This window comes from Callorhinchus milii, unplaced genomic scaffold, assembly GCF_018977255.1.
Source record: "Callorhinchus milii isolate IMCB2004 unplaced genomic scaffold, IMCB_Cmil_1.0 Scaffold1, whole genome shotgun sequence".
Lineage (NCBI taxonomy): Eukaryota > Metazoa > Chordata > Chondrichthyes > Chimaeriformes > Callorhinchidae > Callorhinchus > Callorhinchus milii.
Genome location: NW_024704742.1, coordinates 74116432 through 74130594, shown reverse-complemented (window position 1 = coordinate 74130594; position 14163 = coordinate 74116432). Strand labels below are relative to the sequence as shown.

At 42.6% G+C, this 14163-nt stretch overlaps 1 protein-coding gene across 1 annotated transcript; it reads left to right on the top strand.

Annotated features, from left to right (window-relative positions):
* Nucleotides 1-1418: 1418 nt before the first annotated feature.
* LOC103177648 (leptin receptor overlapping transcript like 1) lies at nt 1419-11655 on the top strand. Its single transcript, XM_007891898.2, has 4 exons — nt 1419-1497; nt 4356-4431; nt 6465-6651; nt 10676-11655. The coding sequence occupies exons 1-4, from the start codon at nt 1482-1484 to the stop codon at nt 10790-10792; spliced, it is 396 nt and encodes a 131-aa protein (XP_007890089.1). The 5' UTR covers nt 1419-1481; the 3' UTR covers nt 10793-11655.
* The last annotated feature ends 2508 nt before the right edge of the window (nt 11656-14163 follow it).

Below are 14163 nucleotides of genomic sequence, written 5' to 3'. Positions count from 1 at the left end.
CGCAGTCGTTGATTGATTGAACAAATGTTTTTTTAAGAAATTATTATCCCCAGAATTACCTACCAATTGACTAACAGCCAGGTTCTGATTTACTGCAAGGTAAACAGCAGCATGTGGAGTTAGGAAACCTGTCTAAGATTTCACTCTGCCCAGGAATCGAACCCGAGTCCTCTTGCTTGCAAGACGAATGTGCTAACTAAATTACAGGCCTCCACAATCTAGAAGTTAAAGAGAGGTTCTTGTGTTTCATTGATAGTTTATTTTCTAGAAGAACCTATAAAGCCGCCACAGTAATGTCAGGACATGTATTCAGAGTTCAAGAATGTATGAAAACAGATATATGAAATCAGTTTATGTACATTGCATAGCCCATAAAGTCAAACTTGTTCTTGTGCATAGTTGTAAAGTCAATTGTACTACTGTAGGATTTTTCAATGTGATTGTGAAATTTTGTAAACTTTAAAACTTTAAAATGCTTATATTGGAAAGTTCAGATGGCAAAGCAGGAACCTGAACGCATGAATGCAATTGTTAAATCTAATGGTGTGTGTCAATCTGATAAGTTAGAAATAATGTGAACCAAAATAAGATTGAAGTAATATCAGACTGAAATACAGGAATGTGTGATATAAGAATAGAATCCTTATACAGTTAAACCTCAGCTAGCCGGACTAACAGGGAGAGATCCCATCAAGCAACATGACACCTTTATATAATCTGATATTAACAGTGACCCCTCTATATGAAGTAAACACCTGATCACTCATCACTCCGGGGTTAAAAGGGCTCATTGACAAGCTATTGGGAGTTACCATGCGCAGAATCCAACTGATCCAAAACTGCCACATGCACGTTCACCTGCACTAAACTCCGCACCCACATCACACCAGCTCCAGCCAGGTTTCAAAGGCTCCCTGTCGCCGAATGGATCGATTTCAAGATCCTCACAATCGTTTTCAAATCCCTTCGTGCCCTGGCGCCTCCCTACTTCTGTGACCTGCTAACCCGCTCTCCCCCGCCAACCCACAACCCGCCGCCTCCGCCCGACTGGCTCTCCAGCCTTCTGCGCTGCACGTCACTGTAGCCCCTGAAACCCAGGAACAATCTGCTTCTGTCCATCCGTCTTGTACCCTCCTTCTGCATCTTCAGTTCACGGCTGAGGTGTTGCTATTATACCGTGGCTATGGTCGCCTCCCGCTGCCCCAGCTCGTGCTCAGCCACTGTCAAGCGCTCTGGGACGCTATCCTGCGTGAGGGGTGCTATTTAAATGCAGGCTGGTGGTGGTGGTTGGTTAAGGGGGCGCTGTGTCTGGAGAGGGTGCGATGCAGCAGCAATCTGCACAGAGAGGCCCAGTCACCGCCGCCGCTCCACATCACACCTGACACCGCGGAGCAGCCGCTGCACACCAGTGCGCATGTGCGCGCTGACGGAAACTGCGCAGGTCCGGGACCGGAAGTGTGTCGGGTGGCGCCGCGGTCATCATGGCGGGGATTAAAGGTGAGCCACAGCACCGGGAGTAACCCGGGGACACCCCGACACACCGGGAGGAACCCGGGAATAACCCGGGAGGGCTGTCAGGAGCAGGCGGGCAGGCAGTGGCCCGGGATTACCCGGGGACACTGGGGACACTCAGGCCGCCTTTAGCCTTTGTGAGAGGATATATAACTATACATTATATAATGTATAAATGTCGGTGGTTTTCAGCCCCTCGACCTTCTCTGGAGATTGTCTGTCAGAAATGCTTTCTTCATCAGGTTAACATAGTGTAAGACGATGCAAGTCAGGTCCAGTGTTTAATAATAATAACAACAATAATCCTTGATTTGATGCAGCGCCTTATCACATCGCAAAGCACGTCACAGAATATACTGTAAAGTGAATTGTTTGTATATTTTGTGGCCGAAATACAATTTGAATATTTGAATACAATCTGTCATTATTTAGAAGGTGGGTATCTGGATACTTGGATCTTTGATTAACCAGAACTTTGTTTTGCACCTCACTGTTAATCAAAATGTGACAGTTAAGACGCTTTGTGTTTGTATATTCTAGAGAGAATTGGATAACTTCTGTGCCGAGCGCAGTTGGTCAGCCTCTTGGTTGCCTCTGATTCAGAAGATTGTGGGTTCAACGTCAGGACTTTGAACTCATATAGTCTCGGCTGACCTGCATTTTTGGAAGTGCTATCTTTCAGATCAGATGTTAAACTGAAGTCTTGTCTGCTTGTTCAGGTGCTCATAAAGATCCCATAGTATTATTTCAAAAGAGAAGGGAGTTTCTCCTGGTATTCTGGCCAGCAATCCCCTCCGCCCCAAAAAAAGAACATTCACTTCATGGCTGTTTCTGGGACAATGTTTAGGCAAATTGGCTGCCAATTTGCACTCCCGAGATGCTACTCCACATGAATGGGGCTATGTGCATGCAAGTTGTTGCTGCCGTGCTTGCCTATAAATTAACAATATATAATAATCCTTGCATTTGACATAGTACCTTTACAATAACTGCACTTTACAGTATCCTGTGAAGCACTTTTTGACTTCCTCCCTGCATAAAATACTCTATATCAAATGCAAGGATTATTATTATTTAGCAATTAATTGATTTGAGAGCCATGAGAGGGATAGCATTGGTAATTTTTAAACTCTGTTTTATTATTTTACTGTAATTATCTTTTCTGATTTTGTACATTCTGTTCGAAGAAATCAATCTAAACAACTTCCCAGTGCCAAATGTTTTAACCCTGAATGTCTGGAATAATGCTGTTAGTATAGATTTACTTTACTTTTTTATTAAAACAAGCACAAAACAAAATTTGTGATTAGGTTTAAGAACAAACAAAAAGGATGTTGACGTCATCCTTGAGTCTTAAAAACACTTAACATTTAAATTTTCAGCATTGTACTTTGAAATGTGGAACAAAGAACTACATTATTGGAGATTTTGTTTGGATTAAAAGATCAGTCAAGAACCAATAAATTATAATAATAATAATACTTGCATTTGATGTAGCACCTTACTACGTCATTGCGATGTCTCAGAATATATTGTAAAATAAATTGAGGGTGTATTTTGTGGGTGAAATGCGGCACCCAGTTGCGCACAGCAGTGTCCCATAATCAGTTGTGGATTGAGAGATTATTACCCCAGGAAAGCAATCCACAATTGATTAACAGCGGACTCCAGACATTCACAAACATCTTTGGGTTGTCAATCAGTGAGGAGGAACGGGGAAGAAACAAGAGAGGGAATGGGAGGATTAATTGACAGCTGAGCCGCTTGTGAATAGGTGGAGCCCATCCATTCACAAGCGGTTCCAGGCTGTCAACGCTAATTGGTCTCCTTCCCGTCCAATGGGAATAGCAATCGGAGGAAGCGTGCGCCACCACTGCGCCTTTGGTGAGCGGGAAGAGGTAAAGAAACTTTGGTTAGCTTCGGATGCCTCTTAAAAGGCACAAACCGTCTGGCCCCAATGTGTCTGACTTAACCGGCTTAACAATGTATATTATATTGAACAACAACAACAACAAGATTCCATTTATTGAGCGCCTTTCACGTCGGGAGGACGTCCCAAGGCGCTGTACAGTTAGGTCAGGACCCGAGCAGGGGGGAAATGGTCAGGGTGAGGGGAGGGAAGGGAGGGAGCGAGGAGGGGGTAGAGAGTCGAAAGGGGAGGTGAAGGCTCGGTCAAAGAGAAAGGTCTTGAGACTGGCCTTGAAGGAGGAAAGGGAGGAGGCGGCGAAGGCACTGGGGGATGGAGTTCCAGAGCCTAGGGGCTGAGAGGCCCCTAGTAGATAGGTAGTTTGTTTGTCAAAGTATATATCCTATTTGTGCAGTGAACTGCAGTTCTGTATATAGCTGGAAAAAGATCCAAATCACTAATAGTATTATCACTTTAAGATGATTTGATCCCCCAATTCTTGATCAATTTTACACTCCCTTAAACCGTACTACACAATTCGTCTGATATTGTTCTGTTTCTCGTTAGCTGCTTTATGTAGAGAATTTTGGAGTGATTTCAAGGTAGTAATAAAATCACAAGGTTCAAATCACATTCTGAACCACAAAGAACTAAGCAATGTTTTACTGGTTCCATATGAAGTCTGTGATAAATGTATTGATCAGAGATTATATGTCCTATAAATTTCTTAGGGTGGTTTTATTTTGTTTTCCCATTGTCCTGTAATTGTCTATGTAATTCTGTGAGAGCCTCACTAAAGGAGTTATGATTGTTGCATAATTATCCTGTTTTGTAAAAAAAGAACATTCAGTGATTCAAGGGAAATGATGCATGTATAAGTTAGCACGCTTAGAGGTCACAGGTTAAGTAATCTTTTGTGTTTTTTTACCTGTTTCAGCTCTGATCAGTCTCTCCTTTGGCGGAGCCATTGGATTGATGTTTCTTACGCTTGGATGTGCCCTTCCAGAGTATAAGTAAGTTAAAAAGAATAACTTTTATTCAACTCAACATAGGTTTACCAGTTTTCTATATTAAAGAAAAACTTACTAGGCTTTTAATCACTGACTGGCTTTCACTTTAATGATAGTGGTATTGTTAACAGTTACTTTTAAGTTATTCAAAAAAAGAAATCGCTGGGAACACTCAGCAGGTCAGGCAGCATCTATGGAGAAAGGAAAGTGGGTCAACGACCCTTCGTCAGACACTTCGTAAGTTCTGACGTTCCCAGCGACTTCTGTTTTTGTTTTAGATTTCCAGCATCTGCAGTATTTTGGGTTTTGTTTACACTGTTATTGTTGTTTTCCATAACTAAAGATAAAAATACTAGGAGTGAAATATTTCAGTAATATAACTACATTCCAAATTTATTCTTAACAACAACAACAACAAGATTCCATTTATTGAGCGCCTTTCACGTCGGGAGGACGTCCCAAGGCGCTGTACAGTTGGGTCAGGACCCGAGCAGTGGGGAAATGGTCAGGGTGAGGGGAGGGAAGGGAGTGAGCGAGGAGGGGGTAGAGAGTCGAGAGGGGAGCTGAAGGCACGGTCAAAGAGTTAACTGGAAATTAAGAAATTCGAGTAAATTTATGAGACTGGGGTTCATAAGTGAATGATTTGTTTTCGGCAGCCTGCAGTGTGAGACAGTGCTGGAGCCAGGTGAAGTTGCGGAGGTGGGGGAAGGCAGAGCGGATCATGGAGCGAATGTAGGGTAGAAAGGATAGTTGAGGGTCGAACAAGACTCCAAGGTTCCAGACTGGCTTAGCAAGGTGGAGTGTGCAACCATGGATGGTGACGCTGTCAGCGCCTGAGGTGAGGAGGCGCTGACGGGAGCCAATCAGCAGAGCCTCTTTATTGACGTTCTTGTTGACGTTCAACTGTAGAAAGTTAGCTCTCATCCAGGACTTGATGTCTGAGACCTTCTGTCAGCACAGCAGTGGTACCGGAATCAAGGGTGGAGGCAGAGAGGTAGAGTTGGGTGTAATCCGCATACATGTGGAAGTTGACGCCATGTCTGCGGATGTAGACATATATTTGTGGGCGAAACGCAGCAGTCAATTGAGCACAGCAGTGTCCCACAAACAATCGTGGATTGAAAATGACCAATTTATTATTGTTTTGTTTTGGAGGGATTATTATCAGCCATGTGGAGTAAGGAAACTTGCTCTAGGTTTAGCACTGCCTGGAATTGAACCCAGGTGTCTCGCTTGCAAAGCGAGTGCTCTAACCACTGAGCTCCAGGACTCCCATGAATACCGCGGAGCCACCTGTTTCAGGAACCAGACTGGGAGCATCACAGGGGGCTGACTAGATTCCGACATTCCGTTGCCAAACAGGTCACCTTAGAGCCAGTTCAGCTCCAAGGAGACCTCACTTACTTCCCCCCCCCCACCCCCCCCGAGGATAGTTACCAGTTGGTCTTTCAAAGAGTTGTGATATCATGTTGACTCCTCAACTAATCCGTTCATACCACTTCCTGGAAGCCTGTTCAGTCCATAGAAGTTTCTATGAACATATTTCCTTTTATTTCCCTACAAATTGCCTAATACTTTCTGGAATTAGGTAAGCAGTATGTGTCCTGCCAAGGAGAGAGTGCGCATTCCATTCAACCATCTCTCTCTTGGATTTCCATGTGTAGGTGGGATGCATGGAATTTTCAGCTTGGTTTGGATAGTTTTAAGCATTGGGTCAGACACCCGGCTGACAAAAGACAAAAGAAAATCACAGCTCCTTTTAAGTTGAGGAGGAGAAAGCAAGCCAGGTCAGCTCATGATCATTGTCCAGTGATTCTCACTGGATGAAGTTTTATGTGGATATTATGTTAGGACCAGATCAAGCTAGGCTCGGTTGCAGCTTGTCAAGGCTTGTGCATCAATGACTATCACTTGTATATCTGGCCCACTGTACCTCAAAAAGGAGTCAAGCAGCTGCTGAAGAGGCGAAAGTATGGGGAAGGTGTTAATTTCATTTTTCAGACATGCTATTTTCTTTCTACCCTTTTCTCTTACAGCAAATACTGGCCATTGTTTGTCCTTTTCTTTTACATTCTCTCTCCAATCCCATACTGCATATCAAGCAGAACAGTGGATGATACTGATGCAGCAAGCAGTGCGTGTAAAGAACTTGCCATATTTCTTACGACAGGCATTGTTGTTTCTGCTTTTGCGCTACCTCTAATATTTGCCAGAGCAACAGTGGTGAGTATGATAATCCTGACACTGCATGAATGGATCAAAAGTTTAATGATTAATGATAAAAGTAATCTTAATAATGTCTTTACCAACNAAAAACATGTTTTCATAGTTAATGTGAGAATAGGTTTAATTTTAAAATATTTCTGAAATAGTCAACCAATTTCTTCTAGTTGAATGATGCGTTCTTTTATCTTTAAATTTATGTTCAGTTTTGCACTGCAACATTTTGTAAACCCTTTTATCTATATAAATTTTGTATACACTTTGTTTGATAGTCAGCAGCCCCATAAATGAACTCTTATGATCTTATTCTGTCCATTGCGATCTTACTGTGTTTACTTATTTTTCTCTGTCCTTGAAGAACAATGTGATTTATCAATTGTCCTGCATCTGCTTGTCATACACTAAAGGAGTCTTTTTCAAAATGGCGGGTATTGCAACATGAATCAGTGTTAACTCTTAATTTTATTTGCAAAAGATTGGAATTAGACAGCAAAGAAAATGTTTCTACACATTGAGAATTCTCCTGGAAGGGGGGATTGAGGGGATAAATTGGGGTTTCTTTGGAGGTTATCTGTTTTCAAGGTGATGTGCTAAGCAGTGAATTGCTGGAATTGAATCAATCAATCATCTGCAGTGGCCCAGTTCCTGAGCCTGCTGGGTCAGCAGTATTCCAGGACTCTGCTGATGACAGACCAGCCAGCCTGACTCATTGGCAGGATAATAGTAGTGACAGACCCTATTTTGCAGGCCAGAGTGCTAACCGGTAGGGTGGTCCTAGTTTGATAAACAACAGGAAGCTTGTCAGATAGTGCTCTCAATGAGTAGATATGTGTTTTAGCTGGTTAAACTCCAGCCGTACTACAACGTACACTCTGGGGTCCTGAAGCCTTGAAATTTGTCAACCTGCATCTAATACAACAACACCAACAAACAACAAAATTACATTTATAGAATACCTTTCACATCGGGAGGACGTCCCAAAGCGCTGAACAGCCAGGTGTCGGTGCCCGAGCATGGGGAAGGGGCGATGTAGGGGTGAGGGAAGGCGGAGAGGTGGGAGGACGACCAAAGGCACGATCGAAGAGAAGGATCTTGAGACTGGCCTTGAAGGAGGCAAGGGAGGAAGCGAGGCGAAGGGACTGTGGGATGGAGTTCCAGAGTGCGGGGGCAGAGAGGCTGAAAGCCCGACACCGATGGTAGGGCAGGTCGAGCGGGAGACATGAAACAGGCCGGAGCCCAATGAACGAAGGGAGTGGGCAGGTTGGTAGGGAGTCAGCTGGTCAGAGAGGTAGGAGGGGGCAAGGCCATGGATGGCCTTAAAAGTGAGGGCAATGATCTTGAACTCGATCCTCCATGGGATGGGAACCAGTGGAGTCAGGCGAGGGTGGGAGTGATGGGGTCGCGGAGCCTGGTGCGTGAGAGTACACGAGCTGCAGAGTTTTGGGTGATCTGCAGCTTTTGAAGGGAAGAGTTGGGAAGGCCGATGAGGAGGGAGTTCCCGTAATCGAGCTTTGATGGGATGAATGTGTGGGTGAGGGTTTCGGCAGCCTGAGGGGTGAGGCAGTGGCGGAGACTGACAATGTTGCGGAGGTGGTGGTAGGTAGTGCCGTTCATGGCGCAGATGTGGGGGAGAAAGGACAGTTCAGGGTCAAACAAGACACCCAGGTTCCTGACTGGTTTAGTGAGGTGAGTGTGCAGCCGTGGGCTGATGCTGCCAGCGCCTGAGGTGCGGAGGTGCTGGCGTGAGCCAATCAGGAGGGCCTCAGTCGTGCTGACGTTGAGTTGGAGAGAGTTGGCCCTCGTCCAGGATTAGGTAAATAGAATGCATCCCTCCAGAGTGAGAGTTGGATTCCATTCCAGATGCTTGTGTGGGTGACACACATATGTGGATCACTGGCTGGATTAAGCATGGTGATGGACTTCCACATTTATCAGACATCCAGCTGACCAAAAAAAATAAATACAAGCAGAATACTGAAGAGCATATTCTCTTCACTGAGCTTGGATTCACCAAGAACTCTACAGCCTGTGTCCTCTCCCACACCAGGCTCCGTGACCCTATCACCCCCATCCTTGCCCGACTCCACTGGCTTCCCATCACACAGAGGATAAAGTTTAAGATCCTGGTCCTTACCTTCAAAGCCCTCCATGGTCTTACTCCCCCCCTACCTCTGCGACCTCCTAACCCCCTATCATCCTGCTTGCTCCCTTCGCGCAGTGGGCTCCGGCCTGTTTCATATTCCCGCCGTGTCGCTCCCACTCTGCCCCCACCCTCTGGATCTCCATCCCGCAGTCCCTTTGCCTCGCCCCTTCCCTTGCCTCCTTCAAGACCCATCTCAAGACCATCCTCCTCGAACGTGCTTTCAATCTCCCTGCTTCTCCCCACACCCTCCCCGACCCCGACCCCCAGCTCAGGTCTGAAACTCTGTCCAGTGCCTTGGGACGTCTTCCCGGCGTGCAAGGTACTATACAACTGTAATTTTGTTGTTGTTGTTCGATCTTCTCAAGTAAACAATTTCAGCAGTTGAGCAGCTTATTTTACATTCAGCCCAATGTTTTTGGCAGAAAAAGGATCCTGGACTCTTTCTTTTCAGTTATAATGTGGTGGTTTTAAGGACACAAATCCTTCTTAGTCAGCAGTAGCTGGTGGGAACTAGTCTGTACATATTATTTAAAGAGAAATTAAGGGCAACAAAGGTTTCCTTTGGACCAGAGAGCAGGAAATATTCTGGGTATGTCATTGTTTCCAAAAGTGGAATACACCTTATCACGTACTTAGAACCATTTCTATAAAAGGGAAAAAAAATGTTTCCCCTCAGTTCTGTTTAGGGAAGCTACAAATGTGTCATCCAGCAAATCCTATGAACCAGAGTTTTCAGCCTGTAATACTAAAACCCAATCAGAGCCATTACATGTTATTTTTGTCTAATTGAGTTTCGTAGCATTTATTAAAACTTTGCCATCAGACCAATTCTTGAATGTCTGTGCAGTAAGGAGTAACAAGTTTCAGCAAAATGCTAATTGAGCATTTCTGGGCTGCTGGCAACACCCGTTTCTTCTTGTAAAGTTACTTTGTTAGAGTGCTCCAGTTTAACTTGCTAGCATGATAACGTATCTGTTAAATAATAATAATACATGCATTTGATATAGCGCTTTATCATGTCTTCGAGATGTCTCAAAGCACTTCACAGAATATACTGTAAAGTGAATTGACTGTATATTTTTATGGGCGAAACGCGGCAGTGAAATTGCACACAGCAGTGTCCCACAAACAGTCGTGGATTGAAGTGACCAATTTATTATTATTTTTTGAAGAAATTATTATCCCCGGAAAAGCGATCTGCCAATCAACTAACAATCGGGTTCCTACTTACTGCTAGTTAAACAGGCGTGTGGAGTAAGGAAACTTGTCCTACATTTCGCCCTGCCGAGAATCGAACCCAGGTCTTTCGCTTGCGAGGCGAATGCTCTAACCACTGAGCTGCAGGACAACCACTGTTCTCAGACTCTATTACACAGTGGGTGCTTCTGGAAACCATATGTAATCTAGGCATGTTCCCAAGTACAGTAATAACCCGGGAAGATTGCTTATAAGTCAGCATTAGTCTGTTAGCATTTGGACAGACTCTGCTAGTTATCAGATTATAGTCAAAGGGGGCAAATGCATTCTTGGTCCTTATGCATGGAAAATCTACATCTGACATTGAAATAGAGAGCACCAAATCACTCTACTCGAAGCAAACTAAATTAGGCTCAGTACCTCCATACTTAAGGAACCAGTACTCAGTCATTTTGTCAATTTTATTAAAATGTTTCAAAATTGCTGATCCAATTTTTTTTCAGTGATTGTGTTTTTCCAATTAATTGATGTTGATTTCTAGCTATTCTATTTGACTCTTGATTTATGTGAAAGTTTGGTAGAAACTTATTCTTATTGATCAGAATAGTTTGTTCAAAGTTATTGAGGTATTACAGGTGAGTTATGCCAAAGAATTTCTTTCTAACCTAGTATTATTTATTTCAGATTCAATGGGGAGCATGTGCACTAGTGCTAACAGGAAATGTCATAATCTTTGCAACCATTCTGGGATTTATTCTGGTTTTTGGCACGAATGACGAGTTCAGCTGGCAGCAGTGGTGAGATATGTACGATAATCATCAGTGAGTAAGCCTGCTTCAGGCTGCAGAATCCATTTAATGTATCTATCATCCAGCTGAAGAACAACAGTGCAATAATATCAAGTACTGAGTACAGCATTGGAGGCACTCAAGTCTTTGTTTTCAGTGGCATATGTCCATTTGTATAAACATTTGTTAAAGAGATTGCATCCCTTTTGTTAGCCTACAAAATCACTTACAAACATTAAAAATTTTAGGATGCATTTAACCCTGGCAAACTATTTAAGAGAGTCCCTATTGCTGCAGCAGTACCGATACCTCTGTCTTGACAGAAGTGACTAAGGTTGGATGGAACATTATATGAAAACTAGTAAGTTTGATTTTCTATATTTTTAAATCCTTGCATTTTACTTGAATCAGCTTTGGCTTGAAGCTTGTATAAACAAGACACGGGATACAGTCTCTTTTAAAATAATTTGCTACCTTTTATGTTCTAATTTACAGAATAAATGGCATTGCTTTAGAAATGTAGTAGATCTTTTGTGGTAAGTCTTTGAGTGGGATGTTTAGATAGTGTGGTGCCATGTTTTATTGCACTTAGTTTTACTGTGTGTTTGTTGTAAAAGAAAGGTCAGCATAAAATCAGGAAAGTGTGTACACAGGGGTATGCTTACATTTGGGAGTAGTAACATTTTAAATTTTGGGTTGTCCTTTATTAGTTAAAACTAGATTTTGTTTTTGTATTTTCCATCATTTAAAGTAACATTTATTAAAATGTCTGAGATCACTATTTGTGTGCTTTGTTCTAGTTTTTTTAAAACAATCTCTTGTGTTGCTGTATGTACTAAAATATGAGAACAGTCCATTAAACGTGAGAAAAGTGAAGATTTTGAAGCTTTATAAATTTGTTAAAATATAATGTTTTAGAAAAGTTGAATGTGTTTAATAGTTTATTTTTTTAAACAAGAAATATAGAAATACATTTATATAATGCCTTTCATGCCAGGAGGACATCCCAAGATGCTTCATATTTAATTTTTGCTAAAGTGTATGTTGTCAAAAATTGTGCAAAGTTTAGTCATTGCTCTCTTTATTCATAATATATTAATCTAGGTAATTGCCCTCAATTTCTCTGCAACTCTGTTTGATTTATTTGTTGTTACCTGCTGCATAAAAAAGCACATGTTTAGCATTTATTCACTCTTGCTGTCATTGGATACTAAAAAGGAATAATCTAACAGTAGAAATACGACTAGATGATTTTCAGTGTGTACTGCAACATTCACACTGGCTAACATACTTGGCAGTATACTAATCTGACAAATTGGAACACTTACATCCTGATTACACATTCTGTACCCCTTTTCACCCTGCGCCTATAGCCGGCAATGGGTTAAACCCTGACAAACACATCACCAAATCCTGCACTCATCTCCAAAGGAATGAGAGTCACCGCCATCAGTGCTAATTGAGATGGAATATGTTGCAATTAACTTTTAATTATTATGGGAATATTTGAAGGTCTTATTGTGCTTCATTCAGTGTCTAAGAATATGTCTAATTCAAATAATGGGTCATTGTAACAGCAAAAAATGCCTACCCTGGTGTTATTCCTGATTGCAAAGAAGGCTTTCAACTGGATGATGAGGTCAACCTATTCCCTGTACTTGAGTTGATGCACTTCAGCAAAACATTCAAGCAATAGATGAATATTCTGTATTCCCACTTATCTTTCTTAGTGAGTATCAATATCCTTACATAACCACCATCCCATTGACCATGTTCCCTCCTCCCTATCCTCTCAACCTTTCTATGGAAGCACCAGCTGCAGTTCACGTCTGTAGTCCATGATGGTGGATGTTCTCCCACATGTCACCATCCCTCCTCCCCCTTTCCCAGCATCTTTCAAACTACTGTCAGTCTCTCAGGCTACGCAGCAGAATGTATGGGTTTTTCCCACTGCTTAACTCAACAAACATGGCATAAAATAATCAATATTCAAACAAAAAACTGTATTTTGTGGCCGACCAAAAAGGTTGGCCACCATTGCAATAGAGGACGGGCAGAATGGAGAAGCTTGTTAGAAAAAGCATGTGGTGAGAATGAGATTTTAACTTGCTTGGAGGAGAGGAATAATAATGCAAGTAGAAAAATCAACTTATTTTTTTCCTACAAAGGCATGTCAATATCAACAAAGAAACAGGCTATACTAAGATATATTTTAATATCTATCTTGAGTTTGAAGAACCAAAGTTTGAAGGCTTGAGTTAGCATCAAAAGAACACACCCATTGGCGGGTGTGCTTTCATCCATTATACCCCCAAACTATGGAGCTCTGCCTCAATCTCTACCTTTCCTCCTCCCTGCCCATCTTCAGATTATACCTGAAGACCCTTCTACGGCACCTATGGTCACCTCCCCCGATTCCCAGCTCAAAATCAAGCTCTACCACTGTAGGTGTTCCAAGATGCTACCCCAAGTGAAGGGCGTTGTATAAATAATAATAATAATCATTGAATTTGACATGGCACCTTATCACGTCTTTGAGACATCTCAAAGCAATCGCAGGATACACTGAAGTATAGTGATTGCGTATTTTATGGGCGAAATGCCACAGCCAATTGTGCACAGCAGTGTCCCACAAACAGTCACGCAAAGAGTGACCACATTTTTAAAAATTTATTTATAGGGGGCAGAGTGAGTGTAACACATGAAGTGACTGGGGAACAGAATAAATAACAACAAATAACTACAGGCTGGGAGGAGGTCCCAAGGTGTTATATATAATATACACACATATACTGTATATATTATAGGTATATATTATAAATATTATAAATGCAAGTTGTTGATGTGACATTCTACATTCCCACCACCCTTTGTGTGAAGCAGTGTTTTTTTGTTGGTGTGCAGTTCCACAGGCATAGGGCACCTTCCAGTATTTTGTCCAAATGTCTGGCTCAGGAAGTGTCACCTTGGCTCAGGACGTGCCAGTGTTAGAAAATAAAATCAGCCATAATCCGTTTACATATCAGACTGTTTTATTATTATTCGTTCGTTATTCCCCAATATCCCGATGGGTCAGACCAAAGGCCGGTACAATCAACAGATCTTATAACAGAATAAAACCACCGTAGATATCTCGAGTTCAACACTGTGTCTTTACAGCACACAAGCTTGATTCTTCATGCTTTCAGTCTTCTTGCTTACAGCTTTCAATCTTCCATCTGATATCCTCAGTCTTAGTGTTTCTGGCTCTCAGTCTTCCATCTCCCTTACCCTTGTTTCCGCGACCCGGGACAGCCCCATCTCCCGTACCCTTGTCTCCGCGACCCGGGACGGCCCCATCTTCCGTACCCTTGTCTCCGCGACCCGGGATGGCCCCGTTCACAA